The sequence below is a fragment of the Passer montanus genome, unplaced genomic scaffold, assembly GCF_014805655.1.
Source record: "Passer montanus isolate IOZ18808 unplaced genomic scaffold, ASM1480565v1 scaffold40, whole genome shotgun sequence".
Lineage (NCBI taxonomy): Eukaryota > Metazoa > Chordata > Aves > Passeriformes > Passeridae > Passer > Passer montanus.
Window position 1 is genome coordinate 7,249,670 of NW_024368819.1, and position 24,599 is coordinate 7,274,268.

At 40.0% G+C, this 24,599-nt stretch overlaps 1 protein-coding gene across 1 annotated transcript in view; it reads right to left on the reverse strand.

Moving 5' to 3' along the window:
• Positions 1-2,734: 2,734 nt before the first annotated feature.
• LOC120506878 (opsin-5-like) overlaps positions 2,735-24,599 on the reverse strand; it is a 30,252-nt gene continuing 8,387 nt past the window's right edge. The window contains exons 2-6 of the mRNA XM_039718972.1: positions 23,844-24,049; positions 10,309-10,408; positions 8,864-8,968; positions 5,725-5,948; positions 2,735-5,047 (exon numbers count right to left, since the gene is read on the reverse strand). Coding sequence (XP_039574906.1) covers positions 4,607-5,047; positions 5,725-5,948; positions 8,864-8,968; positions 10,309-10,408; positions 23,844-24,049 — 1,076 coding nt within the window. The 3' untranslated portion in view covers positions 2,735-4,606. The remainder of the gene's footprint in view (positions 5,048-5,724; positions 5,949-8,863; positions 8,969-10,308; positions 10,409-23,843; positions 24,050-24,599) is intronic.

The window sequence follows — 24,599 nt, forward strand, 5'->3', positions numbered from 1 at the left end:
CTGAGAACAGGGACTGGACTGGAGCAGGCTATCCCACTCCCTCCAACTACACACTCAAGTTATTCATGTTTGCATTAGGAATGTCAAAGCTATTAAGAAATGCTCTTATGTATTTCAATGTGCCAACATCCTGAAGGGTTTTCTGCTTGGCAAAAATGCTAGCAGGGGAAATGTGGGCCCAAGAGGTTTTCTTGGCATAAATAAACAAAGGATTATCATAAATTATTTTCCTCTCCCCAGCCCAGAAAAAGCTATTTTTAAATGTGGAAATTGAATAGAAGTAATCCTGAATTAACTTAATTGTTTGAACTCTGTAGCCCCAGTGAAAGGGTTGTGTCAGTGACAGGGATGTTGGTAATCCCCCTTGCAAGGCCAGGTTGTACATGTGAGTATTAATAACTTCATGATTAATAAGTGCAGTGGTTTTGGTATAATACTGATAAGTTGATAATTATGAATAATATTGATAATAAGAAGTAATCAAGTAAGATCTGATGAGATTTTGATACACATGAATTATGTGGCCATTAGGAATTCACTTGCTGAGTGTACTAATCAATAGCTAATCAAAACAGTTGGGAAATGTTTGGAAATTAATATGTAGAGTAGCTAAAGGCATAATTTAAAGGGTGACTTAAGGGCTTCAAGCATTTTTCAAGGTGACTTCATTATGCACATCCTTTTTGCCAGGGTGTTTTAGCAATGTCAAAAAGGCAGTAATTACAGAAGTGGATAAAAAAACAGCTAGCAAGGAGATTTTGAGTGGGTTCCTTCCTTGCTTCTAGGATAAGATCTCTGTCTCAGATCCTGCTGGAACAAGCCAGAAAATGCTGACAGCATCTTTCAAAAATGGTAGAATTGGTTGGCCTACTACCTTCTGCCAGATGGTGCTATTGTTGTGGTGTGCCATACAAGAAAACAACCCCAACAATTACAAAATCTCACAGAAGAACCCAGGGCTGATCAAGACAGACAGAAGGAGCCTGCAGGCCAGGATTTCTATGCCAAAGGGAGAGAGATCTAAATATTGTTCTCCTACCTCATGACAAGAGACCATTTGGACACTAGTAGATCTCATTTGTGCAGGCTGTCACTAAGCCATTCAATACAAACCACATTGAAATAGGATCTCCCTTGTAAGACCATCTCAGATGGAGAGCATTCAAACCTGCAGTTTTCCAGAGAAGCCTCATTGCCACCAGAATATCAGTCAGGACAACAGCCTTCTCACATCTCTGCTGATAAAAATCACCAGCTGCAAAAGAAAATCTGAAGCTGTGAGGAGCAGCAGGGTTGTGGGGAGAAGTGATTTGACTCTGGGACTCTCTATGTTGTTTATACTTCATTCTGGTTAAGTAAAAGTCATGAAACCTCACCCCCTTTTCAGCATACTTACTCTTCACTGCCTGTCTCAAGTCACCAAGCTTTTTGCTCCTTTCTGAGTGGCAGCATTGGCTCAGCAGGCTGTGGATGCAGCAGCAGGGGCCAGCTTTTTGGGCACATGAGGAACCAGAGACAAGGGCAGGAAATCCAGGACACAGGAAAAGTGTTTTACAAATGGATTTGTGTTGATTCCCACACTTAAAATGCTGATGTGCATTCTTTACATGCACTCCAGTAATGGATTCTGGGCCTTTTATCTGCCTTTAGCCACTTGCTGGTGTTGTGGGTGCAGCTACAGGGCACTGATGTTTTAGGGCTGGAAGCTTTTTTACCTGATTAACTTGACAAATGTGCTCCTGCTGTTGCTGAACCTGGAGCATAGGCTGGTGTCTGCAAAGACACCCTGTGAAACCAGCTGCTCTGCTCTACAGCTGTGCAATTCTGTGGTATCACCATGTATCCACAAAGGCCTTAGCTCTTGGCTTTGCAGGAGAGAGGTCTTGCGTGGTCCAGTAAAGGGCTTTTTCTGTGCTCTCTGTTTCTAGTTATCTTTCGGCAGGTACACATCCTTTGACTCCTGGTCTCTTCCTCCCCTGCTGATCTGGTTTCCCCCCTTTTATATTTTTCCTCTGCTCTGCTCCTATTCTGGCTTTTTTTGTACTGCCACTGCTTACCCCCATAAGTCTAACCCCACCATACATGCTCAATGGTGTATGAACTGTTAGAGATTTCAGCTGGAGTTTGGGGACAGCCATGGAAATGGTCTCATGCTCTGCCTGGTCCACACCTTTCTACGTCTGAGTCTGAATCCTGGAGATCAACAGCATTTTTGCAAGTTTCTCCAGGTAGCTGTAAATTAGCAGAAATACAGATTACAAGCCAGACTGGCACCTACAGCCACAGAGTGCCTCTGGGCAGGTGTCAGGCACACCTGTGGCTGTGGTGTCTCTGGGAATGCAATGGGGCTGCACGGCACTGCTGCCTCTCTGTGGAGCAAAACCCAAGCACTTTCAGCAGTGAGGAGTCCCAATCCATCACGGTTGCTAAGGTGGATTTTGTGCCACACTTAGAAGCTTCCAAAACAGTGTGCTAGCTTTGGTTAGCCCAACCTGGCTCTTTCCAGCTGGTACAGGATTTCACACTAAACAATTTCATCTATTTCTGCAGCTACAGCATGCACTTCTATCTGGAAGCAAATATTTACTCATTTGCTTTTAATTATTTATGGTCATGAAATAGTATCCGTATCTCAAATTTTTCCACAAAAATGAATACTCTTGTAGTTCACATCTGTGGCCATGAAAGAAAGCACAGTTTCCCAGTGTTGCTTATATTGTTTATTTGTTTTTAACTTCAAAACACGGATGAATTTCTCAAAACAAATAGAGTAATGGGGGGAACTGAGGTGGGCTCTCTTAGAAACTTTCCCAAGAAACACATCTGGAAGAGCATATTTTTGCAAAACAACTATATTTCAACACACCCAGACAGCAAGATTTCAAAAGTTTGTAAATAGCACAGGTTAGCAAAGAGTGTTGCTGGTTTTTTCTTCCCCCCCAACTTCTTTTTCCCTTGTTTAAGTTGCAAATGGCACTAAGTGAACCCACAATTTCCATGGCTAACACAGAAACATTTTAAAAGAAGTCTTTGAGTATGCAGTCAATTTACACGATGGGGAATTATGAAAACATACCTCCTCATTTTGATTCTGTAGAATAAACTTGGTGATATAACTGGATATGTAACATCTGGTAGCCTGGCAACTGATTTAGGCCTACAGCATAGCTGTTTAAATCATTATCTTTAATTGCTACTAAGTTTGGTTTAAAAAAAGTCACTTTTTACCCATAGGCAGGTAACAACACTTTCTTTAGAAGCAAAAGTGAAGTGTTGGATTATATTTTGTAAATAGCTCTGATGCCACACCTCACCAGAACTCTTAAAACCTAAGTCAGTTTTCGTTACCTGTACATCTCTTGCTCCACCTTCAGAGGAAGGTAGAAAAACAATAAATTTGGAGACAGATCAGTAAAATCAGCTTTCCTGAATCAGAATTCCACAGCCAGGCCCTGATCACCAGGAAGGTCAGTGGGGGTGGAAATAGCTCTGCAAACCAGTGAGGAAAATATGAAGCCACTGCTCAGACTACAGTGACTAGAAAACACCAGACTAGTATTTTCAATACATTACAACTCCCAGTCCTTGCATAGACACACAGAGTCAGGCACAGGCCATCAGAAGATGGCCTATGAAGGTGATCTATGAAGACAGGCTGAGAGCTGGGGCTCTTTAGTCTGGAGGAGGCTTTGGGGAAACCTTACAGCAGCCTTCCAGTACCAAAGGGGAGCCTACAAGAAAGATAGAGAGGGACTCTTTACAAGTGATAGGACAAGGGGGAAAGACTTTAAACTGAAAGACAGTAGGTTTAGATTAGATATTAGGAAGAAATTATTCACTGAAATTCTTCACACTGCAACAGGTTGCCCAGGGAACTGTGGGTGCTCCATCCATGGAAGCATTCAAGGCCAGGCTGGATGGGGTCTGAGTGACCTGGTCTAGTGGAAGGTGTCTCTGTCCATAGCAGGGGGGTTGGAATGAGATGATCTAAAAGGTTCCTTCCAACACAAAGTATTCTCTGATCCTGTGATCAGACACAATCCCATGAGGTGCCTGTGGGGCCTGGAGGCCCTATGGTGGGCACACCTGGGTACCCTGCAGGGGGAACAGGGATTTTTCCAGCACCTTGCAGCCTTTGGAGCTGTAGCAGCTCCACAGCAATCTCAGCAGGGCCAGTCTTCTCTTACAGCCATAGCTGTGAGGTACCACAGAGTTAAATCAATCATCTATGGCCGTGACTGTTAAAGAGCAAAAGACATATTTGGAAATGTAGTCGAGAATTTATAAAATTTGGATAGGAATAGATCAGTTAGTTTTGCTAACTAATGCCTGCTTTCCTGAAGTCAGTCTTTCTTTTCCTGCACGCATGTGAAAATCAAGTGCTTCTGGCACTGGGTGTGCTGCCCACATTTTAATGTTCTTTGGAGCATTTTGTACCTACATATATGGAAAATATCACTTTACCATCTGATTTGCTTGAGTTGTATAGTCATCAGTGCTATTGCAAGAAACAGATGGAATGGGAATTAGTAAATTACTCAAGCACCGCTCTGTAGAGGGTCTTCCTGAACACAGAGTGTGTATGTGTATTAAGCAGCCACAAAACTTACAATCTATCACATTCAATATTGGGATTATTGGATGGTGTATCGAGAATACCAAAATACACTTCCCTCTTTGCTGGAGGTGGGGTGTTGGTTGGGCTTCCCACCCCGGAATCAGGGCTTGGTGCAGGGTGCATTTCTGGTGCATACTTCTCTTCTTTCTGAGAAGGCTGTGGCTGCTTTGGTTTGAGGTTTTTGAAACGTTTGAGTTTCACAGGGTCCTTGACTTCCTTGGCACAATGGAACAAGATGAAAATGTCTCTTCGAAATTTGGAGCTCATTCCAAAGTAGATAATGGGATTGTAGAAGCTAGCAGACTTAGCAAACAAACTGGCAAGGATGCTGGTAAGGTTGGGCACAGGGTGACCATAGGCAGACCATATAGAGATGACAGCATATGGTGACCATGCAATAATGAAGGCTGTGCAAATGACAATAGAAACCTAAAAGACAGAAGAAGAATAATGTTAAAACTATTTTGGAAGACTACATCAGGGGAGCAAAACATTGAGAATAATAACTTGAACACTTGCCTGGAAGGGAAGGGTCCAGATTGCCCTGAGGGTATGGCTTATAGGAGAATAGGGACAAGCAAATGGTTTGCTTTGATGCAGCCAGGAAGACCTAGGAGCTACATATTGAATTTTGGCATGGTGTTGTGGTTGAGAAATGCCTCATCTAACAGAAAGAACATAGCTACATTCCCATATTTTTATATGAATACAGAACGTTTCAGGTAGACTTTACTAAACAGTGAGTAAACTGAAATCTGCACTCTAAATTCCAAGTTTGCTCAGTAGTAGAACTTCTGAAAGAAAAGAGCATATGCCAAACAATATTTTTGGGGTTTGTGCTGTATAGCTCATCTTATTATATTATTTCCAATTATATCTAGATTATTTTTCAAATGTGATATAGCACCAATATTAACCAATTGATGCAGTAGAAATTTTAAACGAACTTCATATTCTTCACTGACTTCAGACTGTCACTAGAGTTATAAAGAAATGAAATGCATTGGTTTTATTGGTTCTATTCTCTTCTGTTCTAGTTGAGATCAATTTTTGGAAAGACAGATTTCATTGAGATGAATCCCACCCAAAATGACATCCAAACTTACCCTGGTGACGTCCCGCTCTATTCTCCTCTGTCTGTCTGTGGGGTCACCCAGTCCTGTCAGTGCATGGCTTAGTTTGACTGTGTTGATGATCGACACATATGAGAAGACCATGACTGTGACAGGCAGGAAAAAGCAGCAGATAAAAATGGAGACGATGTAGGACTTGTAGATTGTAGAGAAGTTGGCTTTTGCCCAGTCTATCTCACATGTGCCATACATGCGATCTGGAAAGCAAGAATAAGTTGGTTAGCATTTTTAGAATATTGATCTGCTGTTGAGCAATTAATTTGTTAGTTAAAATGCTGTATTTTTCTTCTGTTAAGCACTACAGAATGGATCTTTCTGTTTTAACGAGATATGACATTTCTTCCTACATAAACAAATTTTCAAGACCATTTAGACTGTAACAAATTTTAATGTGTATTATCATTCTATCGAGTTTGTACTGCCAGTGTAAATCCATAATGCACAAACTGTTGTTTCAGGATAGGACACTGTGGCACTTTATTTAAAAAAAGAAAGGTTTTACATCCTTGAGTGATAAGTACTCTTATTTGTCATAAAACTCTACATAGTAACTTCCTAAGACGAGCACTGTAACAGCATAGCAAGGAATTCCATAGACAATGTGCCAAATGTAAAGCCACTACTTACATAACTAAGCAGGAAATAAAAATACTGAGGCTTCTTGAGGTAATGGAACTTCTACTGCAGTGAGAGCCATGAGACTAAATTGATACAGCTAATGATAAAGATTATGAGAAGACAAATCATGTAAATACTTAGAAAGATATAAGACCTTTTGATAAAAGGGAAACACACAGACCTGCAACACAGAGATGCAGATGCTTGAAAATAAAGTCAGGCAGATTGCAGGGTCCACCAGTAGCGAGACACTATCTGATCAGGGGCTTAAGGAAAAGGCAGTGGGAATAATGTGTAGTCTCTGGCTTGAACACTTTTATGAATAACAGTTTACTTCTTTAGGTCTCCTGATGTGTTTGCAAAGATGTCCTGATAGAAAACTTGAATTCCATAACCTTAGAGGTTTTCCTATAGATTGTAAATTGTGTATTTTTTATTTTAGTTTTTTTTTTAGGGTTTTTTTTGGTTGGTTTTGGGTTTTGTTTTTTTGGGGTTTTTTTTTTCCTGACAGCTATGGCAAAAAAATCAAATTACAAGTAAGCAAAGCAAGAATCAAAATTAAGAAAGTCAAGTATTAACAGGTCCCGGAGATACAATACAGGTGAATACTACATGATTTAGCAGCATACCTCTCCCTTACATCCAGTGGTAATTTTGAAGAAAAAAAAAATCCCTTAATTTCTCAGAGGTGATAAGAGATTTTAAAAGGAGGAATTAAATGAGCAAAAGCTTAAAATCTCTTTTGTGGTTATCATCAAAAAGAGCTCAGTATTTTATCCCCAAAAGCTCTAGATGTTGCTGTCTGAATGTGTTCTATAATAGAAATAGATTTTTCTCTCCTTTGCCTTTTTCGTCAGTAGACCTCAAGATTCAAAAATATAACCATAAAATCTGGCTTAATTCTGGGTTTCTGCTTTTGAAAACTTTTTCCTGAAAAATGAAACCAGCCTCCAGACGACAGGAAAAGAAAATCCAGCAGATTTTCCGCAAGTCAGAATTCAGAGCTGTGTTTTCCCCCTCCACAGGGACAAAAACAAGTGGCTTTCCTAAAAATCAGTGGGGTCCTGGGGGCCCCTGAAGACACTGTGTATTAGTGAAAGGCCCGAGGCAGCCAGCTGTGATGTGCTGTGCTCTGCTGGTGCCTGCTGCTGGGCTCCCACATCTCTGTGAGGTGAGCTTAGAGACAGCCCAGGAACCCGAAATTGCTGTGAGTCTCAGTAGGGGAAAGCACTCCTAGAAGTAGTCTTGAAAACCACTGTCAAGGAATTGAATTCAAACAGGGTCCATGGAGGCACTTGAATGTCCTGGCAAAGTAGTGTTGCCCAAAAGGTCCCTGGCTCCAGTTTAAGGCCAAAACCAGACATGAGAAGTCCCCCTATAAATGAAGAGGTGGTGGATTAATGTAAAAAGAACACAGATCATCAGAAGATACACGGAAAATTACCAGACACAAGCAACCAAGTTTATGACAGTCCAGAGTGCAAAATTATGACATAAAATTCAGACAGTCTAATAAACAGCTTGAATTTGTCTCAAACAAAAGGTCTATTGAGCCAAATATCTTGGTTCAAGATGGTTTGTGAAAGATAGAACATTTAACCAATCATAGGAATAGCTGCTTTTCTCACACCCATATTTCAAGAGTCCAAATATGTCTCAAAGCTTCCATACTTAGTAAATAAGAGAATATATGCACATAGTTGCTTCAGTAAGTCTCCATAGATTTCATGACTTCTCAAAGAATGCAGAGGCCTACAGGATCCAGACAGGTAACTGCTGGACAATGTCAGTCACATGATTTCAGTTGGTGGGACTTCTGTATCATTACCATTTGTTCCTAGATGTTTGGTTTGTTGAATTCTTTCAGGCTTAAATTGAGGCAATTTCTCTATCTTTCCTCCATGAAGAAATTTTCTGGTCTGTCACATGTCTTAGCCACTGAATTTCTGCAGTGTTCACTATAATTTTTTTCCTTTTTTTTCCCCTCACCTTCCTTTTCTGATATGGCCTTATCTTGCACCCTAATTCTTGGACTGACAAACTTTCCAGCACATTTGAGTTCCTTTGCTATGCAAGTTTTCATATTTTCAACAAATTGTTTTGCCAAATCTTTCTGGCTTGTCTTATTATAGTTTCAAGTTTAACTTGCTGGAACTCGTGTTCTTTGCTAGTTTCCTAAACTTGACAGTTTTTGAAATATGTCTTTTGATAGTTTTCTTTATCTCACTGCTTAACCATGCCAAGTATTTCTGGCCTCTGTTTGTCCATAGGCAATATGCACTTGGTCCAAGCCTGTCATGTGATATCTTAAAAAAAAATCTCTTTATAGCTGATACCAAAGCAGGAAACACCCTGCACCTATGTCACACACAATGAATTATTTCCTCAGCTCCACTGATAATCGGTCTGGTTTATAACAAACAGCAAAAAAGAAAGGTAGGTTTATCTTTGTTAAGTGGAGAGGCACCAAGTACAACTGAGAGATACCTGTTACCTGTATAGCTGCCCCAGCCAAGCAGTGGAGCTGCAGACCAGAAGAAAGCGGCCACCCAAATGAGGACCAGGGCCACCGACATGCTGCTGTTGCTGATGCAGTGACCTGCAATGGCATGCTTGGGTCAGAAAATAGTGCTTGGAAAGGCAAACATATCTCTGAAATCCAAATGCACTCCTATACTACCAGCCAATAAGTATAACAGCTATTAAAAAAAATTAGGATAGAACAATGAATATTCATAAGAAAAGTTTGATTTTGAAAGCATCTGTCAGTCCTGTGTTCCCACTGAAGAGTGGAAATGAATGATTTTTAAGCAGGAGACAATGAATTTGTGAGTGCTGTCGAATTAGCGAATTCTGTGTTAGACTTATGCTTTGTAATTTTGTCAATTGCAGGATACAGTTGTATTTTACATAGAAATTCACAAGATAAATTGAAATTCTGGGGATTTTCTTACTCGCATCAAGGTTTTTCCCTGTTAAAAAGAGGAAAATAGCCCAGCTTGTATTAGCCATTTGATACAAAAGATTCAATCTGTCCTGCTGTTGCCATGCACTGTGGTTATTTCTTCATTTGTGTGGGAAATATTTATGCATCCACCAATTTATGTTCCTCAACATTTCTGTAACATTATACTGGGTACTTGCTCAAATTTACTTGAGATTCAAACATAAATTATGCACACCATCAGATGGATATGTGGTAGAGCTTCACAAAAGAGAAATGTGGGTTTTAAATATGACTTCTTAACAGGCAATGAATAGAAGATGTAGGATTACATCGCAGACAAGCTCTATCAGCTCCAGCAGCAGTTTGTGCTGAAAGTTAACTTCAACAAGTCTATCATTGCACCAAACTGCAGAAGAACTTTCTGTGAAAAATTACCTCCCTGCAGAAGTTCTTATCACAGCTAATACTCCTCGTGCTAGTAAAGAGAAAAACTCATTGGATGCATCCCATGTACTCACATATGCTTTCCCTGCAGACATTGATAGGTTCCTGCCTGAAAGATGGTGCAAGCCACTTGCAACAAAGGAATGAAAATTGATCTGATCCCTGACTGGAATCTTCTCAAACATCATCTCATAGAAGATCAAATATCTTTCAGTGAGATCCAGACAAGGATGTCTAACTTAGGAGCAATTTGAGTCATGTTTTGAGGAATACAGAGGCTTAGCAGTACCTGTGGTATCTTTGGCACAAGGATGAATTTACCCATGGTGACCCAAGTGCACTTGTAATAATTTGGCTCTTACTGGAGTTAACCCTGAAAGATTCTATGAAAACATGTTTGTAATATGAATGACTGTATTATGTCCTGGTTTTCAATGCATTTAATTTATATTTAATATAGCCTGCCTGACTGACAATAGTGACTGAGAGAAATAAACATTTGCACCAGGTTGAGTGAAGGCAGAATTGGACTTGTCTTTATTCCTTACCTCTCTCAGGATGGCAGCCCTTGATATAGCGTGTCACGCTGATCACTGTAAGGGTATTAATGCTAGCCAGGCCAAAGAGAAGTGTCAGGAAGCCATCAACCTGAAAAATAAAGCAGTACAGGATGTTCTGTTACTGCAGAGAGTTGAGGGGGAAAAGAACCACAGGAATTTCTCCTGTCATTTTCATGTTAATGAACTTTAAAGTTTTTTCAAAAACCCGACTAGCAGGGAAATGCAAAATGTCAGGTGCAGTTATCTTCTATAGGATAAGTGAGCAACTAGATGTTCAGAAATTATATAAGTGTTCTGTCATGTACATACAATAAGCAAGCAAGCACACCCTACATTTATGCTTCCCTTAAATGACTTGCTAAATGAAGGAGAAAAACTTTGAACTGGAAAGAAGGAAAGCCCTGAACAAGCAAAAATGCCCTGGATGCAGCTACCCTGCTTATACAGAACAAACATACAAACTGATCCTAAGAAATTTAGGCCAAAGAGGGAAGAATGTAGGAGGAGAAGGGCTGGGCTGAGTGAGAAAAGATCTGTTTTGTTTTTTTTTAATAGACCTCAAAACCTAAATAGATCCAGTAGATTGAGTCTCAATGTCCGGTGTTGCTGGGCTATTTCTGAAGCCCTGATCCTCATCCCCTCGCTGTGACGCAGGCAGAGCCGTGCAGCTCTGTGGCTCCTGCTGACACCAGTGCCCCAGCCACATCCCGGGATGGCCACAGCTCTGTGAGCTTCACAGCCAGGTACAACCAGGAGGTTCTGTCAGCTATAGCAGACATGGATGCAGCCATCTGCTAGGGAGCACTGTATGGCTGGGAAATGATCCAGGCAAAATGCTGACAGCCAGTCCCTTATTTTTTTGGAATCTTGCAATGGCATATTAAACTGTCCAGAGCAGAGGAGCTCTTGGAGGTGCCAGTTTTACGCCTAGTGAAGCAAGAATATTAAGTGTCTCTGGGCAGTAACTTGGCATTAAAATACTGACATTTTTGGTGGAAAGGCACACCATTATTCTGCAGGAACAAACTCTATGTTTGTATGAATGGGCACAACTCCTGTGGAATTCAGTTTATCCCAGCACTGAATCTGGGGCTTCAGTCCAGGCTTAAATCTAAGACCCTGGCAGATTGTATAAATTAAATTGGGTGAAGGGTTAGAAAAAGGACAGGTTCATCATTTCTTTCACTGGTGCTTTTTCTTACTACCAGTGTCCTCATATTGATTCTAAATGCTTATTGCCATCTTTTACAGACCTACCATATTTTATACACATTCAAACCTTGCTACTAAAACAATCTACACTCACTTGTGCTCTGATTACAGTCAGCTCATGTTTGGTGTATGAATGCAACCATGTTTAAAACAGACTTTCTTGGATGTCTCAGCTACTTGCTAGAAGCTGCACTTGGCTGAATTTGGTCTGCTGTGTGCTGTGGATGTTGGTGAAATACCTGGATATGTAAATGTGCTCTGAATTTCATTATCCTTACTGGTGCAAACAGCTGCCACCTCTCCATTTGCTCTAACAATGCTTCATAGATGTGGAAAACATAATGACCATAATCCTGAGGAACTGCACTAGGTATCAGATTAGAAAAGAAGATTTCAACAAAAAAAAAGATATGATTAGAAAGATTTCAACAAGGATGCAAATAAACACTTTGAAATTAAGCCTAAAGAGCTATGAGATTGAATACTAAATAAGCAAAACAGGCTTCTTACTGTGTATCATAGGCCTATGTTAAAAGCAGGGGAGTTTTTCTGAAATGGATCTGTTTGTTTTATCACTGGCAGATGTGACCATTTTTCTCCTACCCTCCTTCTCTGATGTCAGACCAAAGAGAGACAATTATATCAAGTGATCAGTTCAAACAGCCTTTGAGCACACCTACAAGGGAGGAAGGTAAAAATACACTCTTGGTAAAAAGTAAGGTAGGTAAAAATACACTCAGCATTTAAGATGGAGCTGTCACCATAAGAAAGAAAAGCCTAAATGTTTTCTTTGGAGTGGTGCCTTGCTAAAAAACCCCGCAATTTTATCTAAATCAACATAGTTGATAGGACTGAGCCATTGTCAGTACCACATCTTGTTTGCATACTATTTCATACCAGCATTTCATCAGACCTTCTGCAGGTGTGGGGGCTGCCACCAGAGACATTACCAGGGCCAAATGGCTTGTAAGTGACTGGTTTGTAAGTGGCAGCAGACTCCCAGGGCAGCTGTCACTGCCTCCATGCTGGCCACAGGCTCAGTGGCTTGGGAACAGTGACAGCGGCAAACATTATGAAGCAGAGGGAGCTCTGGGGATGACAAGTGCTTGGGTGAAATTAATAAAGGAGGTAAATGGTGGCTCTCAAACTGCAGAACAGCTCATACAGGAGCCACAGCATCTGGAACATTGAACCACAAGAGACCATCCAACAGGCTGTTTTGGGAGCATGATGCTCAGACCACTCTTGTCCCAGACTTTTATGGGTAACAAGTGGCTTTTGAGCCCTACTACACATAAACCATTTCCCAGCAAGTTTGTCAACGCTGCAACATTTTTATATCATTGTCACTTAGACATATGTCCTCAGAAGAAAACAAGGGATCTTCCTCTAGATATAGCCAATTTGCTTCAAGCTTACACCTACTAGATTTGGAGGAAAGATCTCTGCTACTTTTTCTGCTCTTGAACAGACAGCACTGACTGTAGGTAGCAAGGCAACTGCTAGGAATCCAAGTAGGTAACAACAGAAAAACTGCTTTAACAGACAGAGATTAATATTTGCATGTTACAAAAATATGTGATCATTTCAGTTTTCTGCATCTTTAAAGATATATGGAATGACAGCCAAGGAAATACTAGAGTAGTAAATAACATTTAATTACTTTGGAATCTTTATGCTCTTCCCCTTACACAGTTCTGGTTTTCCTTTTATTCTTCCCCCCAGTCAGCTCCTTCCTTCCATAGTCATAATACTTCTTCCATTTTTGTTTAATGCAATTTTTTTCCTTCCTATTATTAATTGTGATAAAATAGCAGCAGTGTTAACAGGCAGTAATGAATTCTGACATAAACACAAAGTTGATTGCATGGTAATTTTAGTACACCAGCTTTCCTTTTTACCCATTAAGAACAAGGAGTAGATTAGTAATTTTAAAAGCTTTCTCTCACTGCTCTACCAGCATTACTCCCTTGGCTATGCAGATATGCATGGAAGGTGCTCATTATCTTTATGCTGCCTGGAAGCTAAGACAGAACTGAGGAAAAAATTGTGGTTTTGTTCCGCTTTTCACTTGTGCCTGACTTTAAATCTCACTAATGCTCTTGGAGCACTATTTACAACCCACAATACACAGAGCTCCTACTGCATGCAAATTCATTTGTTTCAACACAGAGAATTAGGAATCCCCAATGCACTATGAAATTTTTAGCTGTGAGCTTGGGTGTGCCTCACTTTTACTACCTTTAATACTTATGAATCCCTACTGATTCATAAGGGTTGTCTTCATTTAAAGCAGAGTAAAATATAGCCTATTGTTCATAATATTGGATTAATCAAGGTTTAATTGCACAAAAGCAGATTGCCAAAATAGCTATAACTTTTCAGTTTGGGCCAAAACATTGATCTCACCAGCCACAAAGGCTGCCTCACTCCCTCCTCTGGCCAGCTGGTAAAGCTGTTGCAATTTCCCAAAGTCCATTTCATTTCCTTCAGAACGACAGCATCCTGTATTTTTCTTCTATTGAAAATGAGATAATGAATATATAAAGAAAAGCATAAACTTCAAACAGGGATTATTTGCCCACATAATATACTTAACTTATAAGTATAACTTATAAGTTGCCACAATAAGCTCTCTCAGAATTACTATTTTTTTTTAATACAGATCAGATTATTCTGAGATCATAATGTAATTAGATAATGGCAATAAACCTCATTCAACATCAAGAAATGAAAAACCACTTAAATCAATCTCCAAGATACACATTTGTAAAAGCAATTGCAGATACCTTGGAATAGGTATTTTAAAATTAAAAACTTAAATTTAATAATTTCTTAAAGTTTGAAGTAAATGCAAAAATATTCCACTTGAGTCTGATGACAATATAATTCTTCCATCTCTCAAATATACTATGATGTGTCAACTGGACTACAGTAACACTTTAGTCACAGAGGTTCTAGAAGGACTACTGAGTTCAATAATCAAAATTAGTCTTCACAAAAGACTACTTAAAACCACGGTGCATAATGTTCCTAAAGCACATCAGTTTCTTTGAGATTTTCTACAATATAGGAGGTGAAAGAGATTTACCATTTGCTACAGTGCCCACAACATCTTTTGCTCATGAGACATTGTTCTGGTGTTTGCATCCTGCCTTTTAAAATGTCTCAGTAGGCTTCAAGGATAGCTATGCTTAGAGCTGATGGCATTAACCCAAGCCTTTGGAGGGCTCTGACACAAATGCCTCTCCATGTATAAGTAAACAATGAGAATTTATATGCTACAGGATTAGAGAGTTTGTATCATTAAGTGAGAGAATCAGACGCTCAGTATTTTGCACTCACAAAGTGATTAAATCCTTCTGTGGCTGGCGTATATTCTAAAGATAGAAAAATATGAATGCAGTATTTAGACTGTACAATTATGTGCCCAGATATGTAATTATGCTAATTATACTATATAGTTAATGTATGTTCAATGGCACAATTCATATATGCAGGTCGAGTTTTGGCTTTAGTAAACCTGGGGAATCCAGTTTCATCTATCAGGTTAATCAATTAAGGTTCAAGGTATACTTACTTTGGGCTGACCTTTAGCTACTGTAGTTGCAGCCTCCCAGGCCACAATTTCTATTCCTAGTTGTGCCTGCCCCTATCAAGGAGCACATCTATGAATCCCACTGGCAGGGATGCCCTTGAGGACGCAGCATTAATTGAACAGATAGAAATTTCTTGCAGAATTTCCTTACACAGCCTCAAAAGATAATAATCTTACTTCAAATACTCCATCTCCAAATGCTTGGGAACACACCTGCTTTCTAGCTCTGGGTAGATGCCATGGAATCATGGCGGGTTTTAAGCCTCTCATGTTCCTCTGTGAAGAATAAATGGGAAGCATGTAGTTCATACCAGATGATCCAGACACAATGGAAAGATTCCCATCTTCAGGTTAAATGCAGAATTGCTATTGTCTTTCTGTGAATTAGTGCAGAGGGATATTAAGAAGCACTAGATAGGAAAATCTAGCATTGCCCTTTGGGAATATGTGTGTGCTACACTGTAAAATTCTTTTCAGTGGGCCTGAGCCAAAACTCCTCTCCACTGTAGTGACATTAATTCAGTCTACTTGTTTATTGTCAACATCACCATTAATACAAACAAACAAATAAAAGAAGAGTCACCTGTCTCATCTTTACATTACCATAGAAGGCAAGGCTGTGGCCTGTAGATAACTGAAATCCATGCATATCTTTTTTTTTTTTTTTTTTTTTTCCCTTTCAGAATATCATGTTAAATGGTTCTTGAGGTTTACACACCTCAAAGGAATCAGAGGTACAACGTTCATGGACTTTGTCAGGATAGCCCAGAGACTACAAGTGACCCTACACCTTCTCCCAAGTACAATCCTCTGTGCTGTTTCCCAGAAACAAGGAATCTGCTTACCTAGCCACCCTCAGTTTTATACAAGGACATCTGAATGCCTACAATTGAACTTGCTCATCTGCTCAGGAAGGTCCTAGGCAAAAGGCAGGGCAGGTTAGTGATGGTACCAGCTCGGCCTTAAGTGACCAAGACAGGAACATGTTATTTTCCTGAAAACCTGAAAAAGCTGCATGGCTACTAGCGGATCTCCTCTTAGGTTAATACTCTTGCCCCCTCTGGATCCTGTACCAAAAAACCAGGAGAGTCACAAGCATTTCCAAAGAGTCCTAGTAGACCAAGGAGAGCATGGAAGGAAGGATGTAGTTTATTCTTGGCCTTAAAGAGCAATCTGGAAACGCACCAGGTGCAACATCATCCCTTTCTGCAGGGACAGTTGTGTGGAAGTCCTCCATATCATGTCATATACAGCCCATTGCAAGCAGCAGCCATCTTGCCATTGATTCACTCAGCACAAGATCTAGGTCAGGATCCGATTTGCTTCCTAAGTACTATCAGTGTATTCACTTACTGAAATAAATTTTTGTGATAGAGAACATGAGTACATGTGAGATAGAGCTATATAAGCTATTTACACATTTTATCAGAGTGATATTTTAATTTCAGATGAAATTTTGCTTAAAAGCCAGTGAAAGGATGTGGCACACAGAGAGGAGTCAGAAGAATATTATTTGTTGCCCTAGGTTGAGAAGATCTTGAATGATGAAGGAGCAACGGACAACATTTTTTGAAAGAAAACATGTAATATCTTAGACATCAGCACAGAAAGACGTGAAAGGCTACTATTTTCCATACTGAGAAATAAGAAAAGGGTGTTTCAAAGCCCTCTGGGAGGAAAAGTAGGTATGGAAATGAAAGCTTAGGCTTTGTAAATTTCTGGTTCTGTAGGATCACTCTCAGGCAATGAATGCCCAGTCCAGGCAGCAGTGTGTGGTTTGACACAGGGCTTGGGTGTCACAACAGGGGCTACGTCAGACTTGTTAAACAAGGAAACAGATAGTTTGGGCATTCATAAATCTTCACTACCAAATATATAACTTACCTAATTAGTCACAATTGACTGCAGAAATACTCATTTAGAGGAAAATGAAGAAGAATTCATGACTAATGAAAACTGGCGGAACTTCCCTGAAGTCACATTAGTTACACTGAAACGATCTTCTATGTTGCTAATGATTCTGTTTGTGCAAAGGCAGTCTTTCCCCCTTCCCTGCAGATGAAGTATTTTTCTCATTAAAATTCAGCTCACAGATGTCTACAGGAGTTGCCTTTACCTCTTTGAGTGCAATGTATACACTCTTTAGATTATATAAAGGCAGATCAGAAATAAAGAAATAGGGATGACTACTACCTCTGCAACTTTATATTTCAGTATCAAAATCTCAGGTAGGCAAGGAAACAAGAATGAGGATATATTCCAGTGTTCATAATTGAGATATAAATTTGTTTCAGAAAAAGTGAAGGAAAAAAATTAATGGACAATGGAGCATGTGAATGCGGGGTTAGGCTGGAACAAGCCTGACAAACAATGCATACAGACATTTGGCTGTAGTGGATGTCTGTCCTCAGTAATCTCCCCAGCAGCTGTACTGGGAAGGTGGAAAAATGAAAACTTGTGAGGTTTAATTTTGGCCCTTCCCATCTGACATTGTTTTTATTATTGGACTTCACACGGACTGTGGAGCTACCACTGGTCTCTCATCTCCCCAGAATGTGAGGGAGCACCACTCCACACAAAGTAATACTCTCTTGGTATTTATAAAACACATAAAATCACGAACCAAGTCAAGAGAGTCAATAGTCTAGCTACATAAACAATTGGTTGGTTTGATAAGTTATATTAAATGAACAGAAATCAATGTGCTCCAAATTTACTCTGTTTATAAGAACATAAATGCCTTTAGAGTTTTTGATTTATCAGACAATTTCCAGAAGATTTTGTCAAAAGAGGAAGGTATTAATTCTCTGTTTCCTCCTCAGACAAGATTTAGCAATATTTTACAATCTATGTATAGGAAAAGAGATAAATGCATGTTCTGAGAAAGGAAATGCTATCAATAAAACGCAAAAGAACTTATTCAATATTAAAAGCCCTGCCCTCAAAACTTCTGAAAAGAGCCCATGTGTTTTCATCACACTTTTCTCAGCATTTCCTACTGTTGCAATTTTCTTTTTGGCGTTTCAGATATTCAGTTCTAATTTTTTCAAAAGGTGGACATCATTTCTTAGAACGCCCTAGATATTTAATAGCACCCAAAATACTGGAGTTTTTTAGGTGCTAGCAAGAGGGAGTGGCTGGAAGTTGAATCTCCAAAAAGCGGCAAGGGCAATGTGCTCAGCTTTGCAGGCTTTGGTCACTTGCCTGCAGAGAGGAGGGCTATGGCTCTGAGCTCTGCTCCTAGATTGGAGGTGGCAAAGCTGGTGAGCAAATGAGGCTCCTAAGGGAGCCAACAGAACAAGGGGATGGACATGTTCCACCCTCTGCTTGATTTTTCATATTTTACTTCTCAACACAAAAGATTGTGATTCCTTGGTATTCACAGCCATTTCCTTCCCTTAACTGTACAAGGCCTTTCAAAAATTATCAGTGTCACTGCAAAAAGCAGGATTGCTGACCCATTACCCTTTTACCCCTGTGGACTCTGTGGGAGAGCTGGATTCGCTTTGGAATACAGACCCAGGACTATTCATTAAAAGGGGGTGCCCAGCAATTGCTAAAGCAAATACTGGGGCTAGAGACTAAAAGAGGCTCCCTACATTAGTGTCAGACATCCATTGGAGGGAAGGGAAACCTCCTTGTCCAACAGCAGCATTGTTAAAACAGGGATTTTGCACGTCTAATTTAGCTTTTCTCAGATATCCCTATTTATCTGGGATTTCAGATGGCAACTTGATCAGCTACACCACCACAATCTGGAAAATCTGCTAAAGTGCAAGAAATCCCAGACATCCGTGGGCCACTTACACCTCAATGCATACACACTAAGTCTGGTGCTTCCAGATAATTCTGATTCCCTGGCCACACCGTGCCTTTTTGGGATGCCCATTTTGGGACTCCACACATCTGGTGCTGTCAGGCAAATTGTGCATGAGTACATTAGGGCTTACAGAGTAGAGCAGTACCTATGTGCAGTGTGGAGCTTACTGCTGACCACCACACTGCCACGTGCTCCTGTCCAGGGTATGCCAGACAGGAGTAAAGAAGCGCTGCGTGAAGGATGGAAGCACTGCAGGATTCAAAAGCAGATTTCCTCCCTGCTTTGTAGCAAACCCAGCCACAGGATGAAACAGTCATTTCTCTCTCTTCTGCTCCCCTCAGTGTCTTTATTATTCTGCACAACATGAAGCAGCTTTGAGAGGCTGAAGGCAGGTTCTGGAAGGCTGGCCCTTGTGATGGTGAGGGCGGGCTGCAGGGACAGAATCAGTGTGAGCTGGATCCTGTCACACAAGCTACCCAGGCGTTCTCTAATACCTCAAAGTGGAACTTTTTTAAAAAACGGCTGCTCCAGAGGATGTTTCTGTGCAGAGACAGATCTGCTGGGGATGTTCAGGCACCATCTGGCTGGCCAGATGGACTGGGAATACCTAGGCTGACACTGGGGGGGTGAGTGCATCTGTGGTAACAGCGTCAGTCAGCACATCAGGGACATGGGGTGTGTCTGTGACCTGGAGATACCCACCCTGTGCTCTGGGGTGCACAGCCCAGACACATCTTACATACGTACAAAACAGTCAGAAATAAGAAATTAATTTTATATTTTAAAAGAAGCCTATGCCAACAGAGTGAGCATGTGGTAAGGGCAGTCAGTTTTCTTGATCCTCATAGCAAAACCTTTAAGTGTTTGAAAAATTAATTTTTAAATAACCAAACTGTATTATCAAAAATAATTTTAAAAACTTGGAAAAGTGAACTACTGGAAACTAATTTAAACTGAAGTACCAGGATTATGAAGTAAAAGGATTTCAAATTCTAAGGCACTCCATAGTCCATTCTGGTTTTCAGATATGACTGCAATGAACCTGTCCAGAGAGGTTTTAATCCTTTCCCTGTATTTAGAGGCTTCCTAAAATCTGTATCTTTTGTTGTATTTGCCACGTGATTAAAAAATGCAAGAAAAACTTTCTGTCATTTGATAGATAAAGTTCAGAAGAAGCCATATTTGCCTGTTGAGAATGAGTATTTCTCTACTTTCTACATGAACATTTGCACACAATGTTACTTGCAGGTTTCACTGCAACTTCTGGTTTAGCAGAACATACAAATAAAAAAAATATGTGAAGGACAAAAATATATTCTGAGATAGCTTTTCACTAGGAATATGGTTAATAGGGGGACAGATGGCTCTTGGTCACTGGGTTACATTCCCTGACCTGAAATCCACCATATGAACCAGCTTATTTACTGATCATACTGGGAGAGGCTAAAAAAATGCATGTGCCAGAGACTGACTGTCCTTCCTCTGTCCAGTTCAGGAACGAGACAGTGGTAGAGCAGAGGTATAAAAGTGAAAGCAGATTCCAAAAGCCACCACTGGAAAACTGTATTTGTACAGAGCAGAGGCAGCATTTGGATACAGATGTACCATGTAACCTCATTCCTGAGAGAAGAGCCCTGTCAGACTCAAAAACTAATATTTGGCATGAGAAAGAAAAGTATTCTTTCTTCCATACAGAGGAGACAAACAGGATTACTCCTTTCTGTCCCTTTCAGCAGGTATGCAGTGAGATTGTCCAGGTACATGGAGACACATCTTTTGTTACAGAGAGTTTTCAAAGATCAGGCTGTTTTGAGAGAAGTGCTCTTTGTCTGTCTTTCCCCCACTCCCTTCAACTGTGGCAGCCAAGGATGGTGAACCTTAATGTTGAAAAATGTTACCTGAGGGCACAGAAGGAGACCCGAGTAAGAGGAAAACAAAATAGTTAGATGGATTAAGTGAGGTGAGCTCATGAAATTTCTTCATAAACAGAAATGACAGGCTAGCTTGGGAAAATCAAATTTTCTTAAGCATTCCTGACAGCAGAAACTGATCAATAGGAGCAAATGTGTAGTGAACCAGACAGTGACAGAAAACCAAATAAGGCTGTCTCTGGACTCAGCAAAACAAACCAAGTAAGGGAAAACACATGAGGAGCAAATGTGTAGTGAACCAGACAGTGACAGAAAACCAAATAAGGGAAAACACATAGGCCATGCTAAGGAAAGAGCCATGCTCATGTTTGCAAAGTGCCACCAGGTACTTGCAGAGGAGCCTGAGTGCATGAGGAGAGCCAGAGACACCGACTTCAGCTGACCCTGACAGAAAGCATGGGCTTCACTTTCATGGCACAAAGGCCCTCATTCCTCATGTTCTACCTGGGAGACTCCTTCTAGTAAAACTAGAAGCAATCAAAACACTATTGCTGTTCAACATTAAACATTTTCAGAATTACTTTTGTGCTGGCTGTCTACACACACGGAAGATTGCACCTTTTTTTTAAAATTCACAGAAGCTTCCTGCTATTTCTGCACAGTATTCTTACTAGAATCCAGCCACTCTATTTCCATAACCAATTTTTTCATCACTGGTTTCTGTTTTGTCAAGTGTATTAATCAAGAAGATGATGTCAGGCTTTACACATGTTTTTGAGGTTCTCCAAGACAGCACAAAATCTTGATGGAAACAGGAATCCTACATGCCGTTCTCTCAACAACCCACAACCAGGTTGGGCACTCAACAAGCCACAATAAATCCAAACTTAATTCAAAGTAGAAACTGACTTTTCTAGATTATCATTCATTTTAATTAGTATTAATAACAGTATAAATTCATATTTGGAATGGTTACTGTTACCCTCTAGAGCATACAGAAACTTTAATGTTTTGCAAATCAGAGTGTCAAGAAAAGCCAATGCATTATTAGTGTCCTACACAAAGTCTTTGGATCCCAATACCTTAAAACTTTGCTTGATATTCAAACTTTACATATGAATACTGTTTAAAAAGAAGACACAAACCCAATTACTTAACACAGACTGACCAACAAAATATCTGTACTCTAAAAATGTTATGGACCACTTCTCCCTTTGAAAAGGCAGTTCACGTACAGCAAGATTAATCACACATCCATCTCACAAAGTTTAAGCACCTCTCTATTCCAATATTTTTAAACCTTGAAATAAAAAAAAGTCAGATCATCATAACAAGACTTAGTAGCTCCAAGTCAGCCAAAGAGGGAGTCCCAGGCAAAAGCCTCACGAAAGAAATCTGTAAGGCTGCTGAAGTTCCCATGCAAACCAAGATGCAGAGACAGAGTGTGCCATTCCTTGCCAATTCCTCTGTGTACTGGTTTTTACAGCCCAAAAAAAGGAGCCACAGTAGAGAGAGGACTCTGAAAAAGCTTGGAGTAGGAATGCAGAAAGGTCATTCAATGTTACTTCTTTCAATCTTGTGAGTCGTAAGCATTAAGTTACGCCACTGACCTAGGGTCAGGATCTCACACTGAATAGCTTACCCTGTCTTACACAGGAAATCTGCAACAAAGCTAGAACTGAACCTGGAGATGCAGATTTTACCTTTCCTTTCTCAGTCATAGCTCCAACCTTCCTTGAAAAAGGGGGGAGAAATATGCATCTGTTTAATTCTGAGTATGTGTGTGAATCTTATAGTTTTTGGGTATGTGTTTATTTATCTGGTGACTTCAAAGTTTTCCATTAATGAAAAAATTCAGAGTTTCTGCTCAACAGACCTTAGACTGCAACTGTAGGTGATCTCATTAGAGAAAGAGTGCTATTTTGCTGCGGGAATAATTAGCTTCATTTTGATAAATTGTTTTCTGCCAAATGACTATAGAGATACATTTTAAACAATAAAATAATCATTTTTTAGATCAAGCTACAGCTCCTAGGTTAATCAGTCTCCTACAGGAAGTCTTCCTCTCTGCATGAACAGAACCTTTTTATTGAAATGGAGGGGACATGACCTGTAAGTGTTCTTTCATCTATGTGGCATAATAGCTCAACTTCCTCCTTAAACAAAAACCAAGCCTCCAAGAAAAGAGGATTATTTTTCTCTCCCTTTTCCTTCATCATGATCTTTCTTACACCTTGCCGTAGGCTATCCTGTCATTTTCAGATTTTTGATTCCTTGATGAAACAGAGTATAATCTTTCTCGCAGATGTTGTTGAAAGCACCAGGGAGCCAGCTTTGTGCTTATCTGTCCATAGGGTGCATTTATATTCTGCCCACACAGGTATGTTTTGGAATTAATAGTAATAACTTTTTCTGAGTACTCCAACAAAGAGCTGCCTCCAAGATCATGACTGTGCCATAAAGTTAAATCACTCATTCCACCACAGGGAATGAATCAACCAAGAGTTTAGAAATGTGATTGAAGAGTTACAACTGACTTAGTGCAAAACGTTGCATGCTAAAATGTACGGTTATGCCCAAATGCTGTGTGGAGGCTTTGCTCTACACGCCTTGTCAAGCAGGAGTCGACATTGGCACTTTAACATTTGTCTTAAAGCAACAACCAGGTTGGCTTCAGGTGACCTGAAGACAAGCACAGCCTATGCCTTGATTTTCCAACATGAGTGTGAATCAAGTTCTGGCATGAAGTAAAAACCACCGAACTAGTAAGAACTGTAGCAAATACACAGGAAAAAAACCCATGGAAAATTGGTGAAGCACCAATCAAATACATAGATTTATAGGTGTAACAAAAGAGAACATACTCCTTTGGAAAGGTTAGTGACTACCTCTTTTCATGCTTTGGGTGCTGTCTTGTTATTTATATACAGCACACGCATAGAAATATTTATATATAGAATATATAAATATATACAGCACACGCCACATCCCTTTTGTCTAATTAAGTGTAATCCAGTCTTACCTGGCAAGTCCATATCGACGTGATTATGAATCCATCATCTCTGAAGACATTGAAGATTTCAATGATGCCCCGTGAATAACCAAACACAGAGATACTGGCATCTGACACTGCCAAGTTAAATGTGAGGTAGTCGGTGGGCTGCAGAAGATGTCTTTGCTTATACAGGACAAAAATCACAATGCTGTTTCCAAACCAAGACAACCAACCTGGAAAAAAAAATTAAATCCATGGGACTTGATGATCTTTATGGTCCCTTCCAACTCAGTCCATTCTACGATTCTATGAAATCAAAAAGCAAATAAAGAAAGAAGCTGTTGAGTCTGTAAATTTATCATATATCTTCTAAAATTCCCTTTTGTTCCATTGGAAGTATGTTTAGCCAGAAAATCCACTAGAAAACTATGCATGAAACCTTTCTGAGCAGCTGAGTACATTTCAGAAATAGGAGCAAGTGAGTAATTGAGTGCAGCAATAAAACAGAACAAACACAAAAATCTGTTGCTACTGAAGATGTGCCATTTAAGGGCAATAAAACAGAACAAACACAAAAATCTGTTGCTGTACCTACTGAAGATGTGCCATTTAAGAGTTTAAAGTGGATTTTTTCCCTAAAGTTTTTTTCTTTAAATGGATAGATGAAACTTGTAAGTGTTACACCTGGGAAAATAGGAAGGAAGAAAAATTGGGAGAGTGAAGCAGAGACTACAAACAATCTGCCAAAATCTGCAGCTGTTTAAGTTCCCCATATACGATAAT